This window comes from Pagrus major, chromosome 15 (assembly GCF_040436345.1).
Source record: "Pagrus major chromosome 15, Pma_NU_1.0".
NCBI classification, from domain to species: domain Eukaryota; kingdom Metazoa; phylum Chordata; class Actinopteri; order Spariformes; family Sparidae; genus Pagrus; species Pagrus major.
The window spans coordinates 15,804,955-15,813,684 of NC_133229.1; the positions used below are offsets into that span (position 1 = coordinate 15,804,955).

The 8,730-nt window shown below is 40.2% G+C and overlaps 1 protein-coding gene across 3 annotated transcripts in view; it reads left to right on the forward strand.

The window, feature by feature from the left end:
* ide (insulin-degrading enzyme) overlaps nucleotides 1–8,169 on the forward strand; it is a 30,595-nt gene extending 22,426 nt beyond the window's left edge. For 2 of the 3 annotated variants that reach the window (XM_073481550.1, XM_073481551.1), the window contains 4 exons: nucleotides 1,294–1,355; nucleotides 4,243–4,315; nucleotides 4,400–4,467; nucleotides 5,911–8,169. In XM_073481550.1, the coding sequence (XP_073337651.1) occupies nucleotides 1,294–1,355; nucleotides 4,243–4,315; nucleotides 4,400–4,467; nucleotides 5,911–6,006 (299 nt within the window). In that variant the 3' untranslated portion in view covers nucleotides 6,007–8,169. The remainder of the gene's footprint in view (nucleotides 1–1,293; nucleotides 1,356–4,242; nucleotides 4,316–4,399; nucleotides 4,468–5,910) is intronic. The other variant, XM_073481552.1, reaches the window with a different exon arrangement.
* Nucleotides 8,170–8,730: the final 561 nt, after the last annotated feature.

An 8,730-nucleotide genomic window follows, 5' to 3' on the forward strand; every position in this document is an offset into this window, starting at 1 on the left:
AGTCAGGAGAGCGAGCAGCTAACACGCTAGATGCCAAGGGCACGGAATAACATACAACACACACCATTAGTCAGTACTTACACACAGTCTGCTCCATGGGGCTAACTGTGCCACACAGCTGCTTTTAGTTAATTGTTTCTCTTTGCTTGATTCAGTTATTGTTGATTTACATTCTGTGCAAAAAGATGCTTATTAAATATAATTTGTTAATAACATTTGGTAGCCCAAGTTCAGATATCAGCAATTGAACACACTTGTGTAACAGTTATTTGTGTAACAGCTTTCAGTTGCATTATTATCCACCAACAAGAACTTTGAACATTCACTCTGATGAATCACTGTTGTAAAGCATTTAAGACATGAACTGAAACTATTGGCTGCCTGCAGTGGAAATGGTTGGTACAGTTTTGACAACAGTCAGTAGTAACTTAAAGGTGATATTAACATATTTTAGTTTGTAAATGATTCATTCTTACAACAGAGTTTTGGAATCGGTCCAGTAGATCACCTCAGCCGGCAGCTGTGACACTGCTGCAGTGGTGGCACCGTAATTCTTTGGGGAAACCCTGACAGTCAAATTACGTACACTAAAAGTATTTTGCCACTGACAAGCTGAAGTTGTTATTGTAAGTGTCTGACAACATTATGGAAAGGATTCTTACAGAGAGAAACCTTTTTGTTACCGGAAATAAAGATGTAAAAGTGTGACTCAGACATTTGCAGGGTGAGTTGTTACAGTTGTTGCCTCATCTAGATTGTCAAAATCAGTTTAAATATTCAGCCATGACTTTGGAAATGCATTATTGCTGGCAGTTCATCAAGGTAAACTCCAAACTCTTTTCTTCAACTCTGACTCACGTTTTCACCATCACCTTCCTGCAACAACTCACCTCGCGTGAGTTTTTTAGTTTTTTTTAGTAAGATGACAATGACTAGAACAATACTTATGTTTCTGGTTCCTGGAAGGATCTTACCCTTTAACAAAAAGGGGGTGTCTCTGTATAAATTGTTTCTCTAATGCTGTCTGATACTTAGAGTAATAACCTCAGCATGTCAGTGGCAAAAGCCTTTAGTGGATGTAATGTTGAGGGACTAAAAAACCTTTGAGCGGTAGTAATCATTGACACATCAAAACATGTAAATATAGGGCCCAGGTTTTAAAGTACTGGGATTTCCCTTTAACACAACACTACCAGGGCTAAAATGTACATTTTGTGCAGGCCAGCCCCTCTTTGAAACGCTCTTCTTGGGGTTTGAGCAGTACAGTACTGATGTTAATGTTTTGTATTACAGATAACATTGAAGTGGCCTACCTGAAGACGTTGACTAAAGAAAACATTATGCACTTCTACAGAGTAAGTAGTACAACTTTATGTCATATGTTGTTTCTTCTCTTGAATAGAGCTTCACAGTGAGATTTCTGAAGTGCAAATCTTGTTCATATTCTGAATGAAGGATGTCAACTATTAGCCATAATGTTGTAAGCCATCCAAGATTGTGAAACGATGGTTTATTTTACCGTAGAAGCCACAAGTCTGTATGATGTCAACCTTGGTTTAAGAAAAACATTGTTATTGGTGATGTCATGAAGAAGCACTAGACTTCCCACCATCCTACAGTGCAACAGCAACATTTCTGACTGTTAACTGCACACACAAAAGCCATGTCAGCTAGTTGGTTACTGTCACCACTGGAACTCGTTTACATTTACCATTAAGCAACTGTGATTTCTCTTTCTGACATGCTGCATTGTAGAGAAAAAAAAGGAAAAGCGTTTAACAGAGTGAAAATCATTACAAGTCAGGCCGCGTAGTGTCTGGTGGTTGAAAGTCATTGGAAAGGAATAATTTGTAGTAGTTTATGGGATGTCCTGTCCTGCACTGTTCATCAGATGTTTATGGCCATGATTCATCTTGTAGTTGGTTTGGTTCCAGGCTTAAAATATAGACATTTGACAGAGTGAGCCGTGTCTTTTTTAAATTTAAACTTTGCTTATTTGTATTATATTCATTTTTATTTTAAAAGAATATTTTCCCCAAATTGTAAGAAACAACATTGACAGATGCATTCAGACTCTGTACAGAGACGTGGGGATGATGGAGCTTCTCTTTTTTAATTAGGAGATCAGATATTCTAATCTTCACATGTTGTACTGAGTGTTTGTTAAAACCAATAACACCAAACAAATCCGAGCTTAAAGAATGCTAGCACATCATTTAATATGGAAAGAACCGTTAGATTTTTCTAAAACGACTCCCTGCATGCATTTAGTTCAGCCACAGTTCTATTTGAGCAGCCTTGAATGATGACTCATTTGATTGTAACTGTGGTACTTTACAGCTCTTGTTAATGCTGTATCGACAGCAGAGGTGTCATTAGGAGGCAGCTACATAAATTACAACAATAAGCCCACGTTTTATGACATGCAGGAGTCATGACATTTTTCAGAGGTCTTTTAATCATTGTTGAATGCACATTTGAACTGTCTACTGATAAATGTAATATCCACAGCTCTATAATGATTAAATTACAGTCTACTGTTAAAGTAAGTATAGACATATTATGTCTTTTCATAAAACTGGATTCTTTATGCAGTAGGAAGATGCAAATATTTTTGAAATATGTGGGCCACCCCTCTCTTGAAGTACAATCTGTAGTTGGAACAAAAGCCCTAGGGCCAGTAAAAGACTTTTGCTGGCAAATGAGCAGGGAGCTCTGTGTGCCATTTTACCAGTGTTCATTTGCATATACTACACACATTGTAATGATACAAATCTGGTTTCCTGTTAATATCTAATGTCTTCATACAGTGGCGTAACCTAAACTTTTAAGGCACTGTTTACATCACTTTCATTGAGAAATGAATGTCATTCATAGATTGACAAGACGTTTGGTTGGCATGATTATTTACTTATTGTATTGTATTATATTATATTATATTATATTATATTATATTATACTTATTTAACAAAGCAATGGTAGTTGACCTGCATGTTTGACAGCTGTTTGGGGTTCAGAGTTCATCCTTGACCTTGGAAATGGCACGAGAAAACACTCCAAACACGAGGTCCATTTAGTAGCTGCTCTGGAGCTTTTTATCATATAGCACTCTGCTCTGTTGTCATGACAGTTCAAATTTCCATTTTTAACTGACAACTTTAAGGACTTTATAAAGACCCATGTTAGCTTAAAAGCTAAGGTTCATACTGAAAAAGAGGACATTTGAACACCTCCTAACTGCACTTACATTACAGCTGGGCGACTCCATCTGCTTATGAAGGTGGAAAGCTCCAGAATACAATTAAATAAACTTATATAAGCACATTGAGGTCACAAGGCTGTCTTCATGAGGCTGCCACTCCATGAAAGAGCAATGATAAGATTTTTATTTATCACTAGCAGCTGTTGAAGCATTAATTGAGGCATTGTTTTTAAATGTATCTTAAATAATGGGGAGCTCAGTTAAGAACACAAGCTATTTACAGAACTTTAAACAAAATGTCACGGCAACAAAAATCTATTAAATTTGTGTGTGTGTGTGCGGGCCTGTGTCTGGACACACATGGTTTTAGTGGATACAGTCTGCCCTCCCAGCTTTCATCTCCTCCTGCTTCTATTCATAGCTGTGGAGGTGACACTGACACAGGACGCTTGCAGCATATCAGCAGCCGTAATGACAGCCAGCCAGCCTGTTTCGAGGGGGATAAAGGGCCAAAGACACATAGCGGCTGAAAGAATTGGCATTATCTCAGCCTAGCAGAAACCATTACAGGCCCCATGCAGAATAAACCTAATGCATTTCTAATGTCATATCGGCTGCAATCGCACAAGCATTTTCTTCTTTTTCTTTCTTTCTTTTTTTTTTCATTTTTGGTCGCCCGGGTCGACGCTGTCTGACTGCAGACGAGCCAAATCTTCAGTCTAATATAATCCTCCATCCAGAGACAGTGATGAGGCCCGACTGTGTGGCTAAATCTCCACAGGGCTGTCACAACTCATCCCAGACTCTCTGTGAGAAACACACGGTCATCGAGGCCAACACAGTGATGAGTCACAGTGACTATTCTTTTTGATGGAATTATGTGTCCTTTTCACCCCAAAAACTACATGCGGGCGTTTTAAAAAATGAATTAAGCTCCGAATTGTAGTTATTATAATAATAATAATAATAATAATACTGCTGTTTGTAACAAAGTTCACTGTCACCCTCCGTGCATCACCTGCCTGTCTGTCTCCCCGCAGGATCGGCTGACCGTTGAAGCCCCGAAGAGACACAAGGTGTCCGTGCACGTCCTGTCCAGAGAGATGGACTCCTGTGAGTATCCATATTCATGTCTTGGTTTCATGGGCTTCATTCAGTGTTCAGGTTGACCCGTGCGTCACTGTGTGTGTTCACCAGGTCCAATAGTTGGCGAGTTCCCTGCTCAGAATGATGTCAACCTGGCCCCTGCTCCCTCCCTGCCACAGGTAATCGTCATGTTCTCTCATTATGCTTATACATTCATTAACCCGACCGCTCTCCCAGCTAGTGGGACACATTCACCTTACTCAGATTTTTGTTGTATGACATTTGCAACTGAACTGCACACAGCACATCTGTGTTTATTCAACAGTAAACTGCTTTAAACAAAAGGAAAGAGGAAAATACTTGGAGTCTTTCTCTGGACAGAATTCTTTGTTAAAGAAGATTTTACATATTATATTTCAATACTGCACTTTTGTGGGTAGAAGAGATCTACTGTCTTCATACCAAACAATGAAATTTAAAGGATAAGTCTGCTGATGTGCGTTTTACATATTGTTAACTAATCACATGCAAAAGCTAAAACCAACTGTGAAATGGATTGATCCTACTAACAGGTATCGTGTTATCGTGTGTATCTATTTAACAACGATTAATTGACTAACCGTGAAAATTATAATAAATAAAAATGAATAATAATAGAGTAATGAAAGTAGTTGTTAGTTTCAGCCCTGATCTGTAGCTGAAAATTGTCCCCAACAGACGCATCTTACACAGAATCTTCCTCTTTATGTAACATTTGTTAAAAACTACAGTGCCCAGCTAGTTAAGGAAATTACTAAGGTTTTTACTCTTTTACATTGATGTATGTCAGGTTTAGGTTAGGAAAGTCAGGACAGTATCAAAAGACACAATGTTGAAACTGGTCAGGTCGGGGAAAAGTACATCATCTCAAATGAATTCTCTGTTGTCCTATTTGAGGTTGTCGTGTCAGATTTCTAACTTGAAAACAATACTGTGAATAATATCAAGGTTTGATATCACGGGGGGGGAAATGGACACACTATTAACGGCATAACATTTCAGATTTTTATTAAAAGATAAATATAAAGAGGCTTGTCTTTTGTCTGTTAAGCACAACAGCATTAAAGGTAATTTAATGGTGACCACATTCAGAAGAGAGAGAAGAGGCAGGTGTGTGTGTGTCAATTTGCAGCTGGTACTGATGTATCTATACTGTGGAAAATGACTATTGAAACTATTTCAAATATTCAGAATTCATATGTAATGATATATCAATATTTTTGACGACACTGTTCAGTTGTGCAGACATTTTGTTGTCAGTGGCCACATTGCAGAAAACCAAACTGAGAAAATGTCAAGCTGTGAGAAAAGTTGATTCATTCTGAGAGAAAACAAAATGAAAAACATTTAGCAGCAGCTGCTGTTGATACAAACACAGAGTGAACACATTGTAGGTGTTTCTCAAAGACCATGCAGGTTACCTTAACTAGTTACCATGGAAACAATTTGAATGAAGCTCCTTTTGCTATCAGCATCAAATGTTGTTTATGGAGGACTTTGTCCTCAGAGGAACAGACGAAGCAGAGTGTTTTGAAGCCGTCAGACAGAATGGCGCTCTGACCTGCCGCCTCTTGTTTCTGCAGCCCACGTTGGTGCAGGACATGACGGAATTCAAGAGGAGCCTGCCTCTCTTCCCTCTGGTCAAGCCTCACATCAACTTCATGGCTGCCAAACTGTGAGCAGGGCCGGCAGGACGACACGCAGCAGCAGCACGGGGGGCGCCGGGGAGGGCGACCGTGAGGGACCCCGCCGTGTTTCCCACCTACACCACCATCCTCCTGTCAGGAAGACTCTCATCTGACTGAGCCTGCATTAGCGTGTGTGTGTGTGCGCGTGTGTGTTTGCGCGAGTGCATGTGAATGTGCGTGTGTGTGTGTGTGCACGTGTGGCAGGCTGGAGCCACTAGAAGAGATGCTTGGAAACAAATATTTGAATCACAAAGTTAGCCGTGGTTGTCGACATAGCCGTGATGACGATAGAGGTCACACCAAACTCACCTCATGTTATACGCCTCTGCAAGGAGGCGCAACACTCACACGCATCACAAAACTGTGTTGGCTGTCGTAGAGGAAATAGATTCAACGTAAAAAAAAAAGAGAAGGGCCAGTTCCCTTTTTAAAAATGAGTTAAAGTGTACTGCAGAAGCTTCACAGCAGGAGGCGTTTTATTTGAATAATTCAGACATGCTGCTTGAGAATGGATAGCTGGTTGATTGTGATGAACTGGGGGCTGTAGAGGTTGTAGCCCCATGAAGGTCTTCTTCTTTTTATTTGTCGGACTGGTATGTTTGCCATGTAACTCTCGGAGGCACCACGGCGCTCCTGAAACCGTTATCACAAAAGACGCACTCGGTCCAACGGAATTTTATTCAAATTTATGCATTTCTGCAGAATACCTGCCTTCCTAATTGGTTTTAATCCTTGAAATGTTTTTTTCTTGTAAACTGGTAAAATGTTGGGACCCTTTGAGGAGCTGTTTGAAATTGCAGATGACAGAGAGCCATGCCCATGGAAATTGTTTTTATTTTTTGATGCATTTTACAGTAATTCAGACATCTCAGGGGAACCTCCATGCTGTTTTTTTTACGTTCAGTTTAACTAATGATTGATTTCAAATAAAAACACTTTTATCAGTCTGTCATCTACATCGGTGTTTTGTTCACGTCACTAAATGTACTCAGATCCTTTTTGGTTATTTTTTAGTCCGAGACGAACAGTATTTTATTTTTTCCACTTTGTCAGCTCCGGGGAGATCGTCATTATTCTTCCACTCTGTGTCTGACACTTGCAGAGACTTTCTGCAGCTTGTGCCTTTCCAGGGGGGCATCAGTTACTTTGTATCTGGCTGCACTGAGCTGCTCCTGGTCTGACCTGGGGGCAGAATCCTGAAGGATCTAACCCCCCCTTATTTGCTGGACTGTGCACTGGCTCTCACAGCGTAGATGTCACAAAAACAAAAAAAAAAGCAGCTAGAAACATTTCATGTCGCTGTCTAAAGGGGGTTGAAGGACAGGATTTCATTCTGAATATATGCACTACTCTCACTAAGCAATAAACTTAATGATGTGGACAGGGAACAGTGTGAGGCTCTGCACTGCTGATCAGCTCCAGCCTAAACTGCGGAGGCGACGGCGTGGTGGTGTGAGGATAGTGATGTCAGCGCCGTACAAGCATGACCTGCTCTCTCAGGTGCTAACCACTGCTGGTGGAGCTGCCAGCCAAAAATCTGAGTTATGAATTATTATTTTTTTCCCCTCCTGCCCCACCGTACCTGCTCTCAGGCCGAGTTCATCGCTCACTCACACGATGCTGCAGAGTTTTAAAGACTGATTCAAGAGAGTTCTTGTATCAAAAGCTTCTTCAATGTTTTCCAGCATTTTACTACGTCGCAACCAGATCAAAACCATTTCGATTTTTTTATTAACGAGGCCCTCCTTCATTATCAACTTTGTTAAAAGGCAATATTTCCTGTTCTGGTGAAAACCCAAAGACGAACAGCAGCAGCATTAGGTAGACTCTCACTCCCACAGGCGGCAGCTTAACAGCACCTGGAGGGCGGTGACATTTTTCATGCAGTGTTCAGAAGAAATTAGCAACATGACATATCAGGCTGGGGTGGGCCATGCACCATGCACTGTTTGCTGTGTGAAGTACATAGTGGGTTGGTTTACAATTAGGAAAATCTGAAGCATTTTTTAATTTCTGGATGTTTTTAGCAACACCAGAGACTGTGATAATTGGCTGGTTGGGTTTGTGGGCCGCTGATACGAGTGCTGACATTTTAAGTTTGTTCTTTTTATTGTCTCCTGTGTGTGTTTCTAATTAATAAACTACTGAATGGAACCCTGTGTGTGTGTTTTTAATGCAACATTTGGTAACATTTCATTTTACAGGTCTGCAAACTTCATGGCAGGTAGGTAGTAATTATTAATGAACATATTGAAAATTCATATTCAGTATTCGATAATCTGCTATTTTCCAATACGAAGTTAGACGGCTGGTAATGTCCTTAATACATTTCGAGAACTTCAAACTGGCCTCTGCTAATCATTTTATTTTCCAACTACTTTCTGTCCAACTTCCTCTCAGCAGGCCACTAAATTGAGGAGAGCTGTTACATTCCAACTAGTTGGAAATTACACTGGCATGATCAGCAGATGAGGGAAAGTTAGAAACTAGTTGGAAATAAAGCAACAACTCACGTCAATTTAGTGGCCTGCTGAGTACTTAGACAAACTAGCTGGAAGTTAAGAAGGCAGGATTGGCAGATGTTGGCAACACAACTCATTTATATTTAAAGGAAATGCATAAAAAAAAAAACCTTGTCATGTTACCACCTACTTGCCATGAAATTTGTGGACCTGTAAAATGAAGAGCTACCCAACATTTCCCTCCCCACAATCA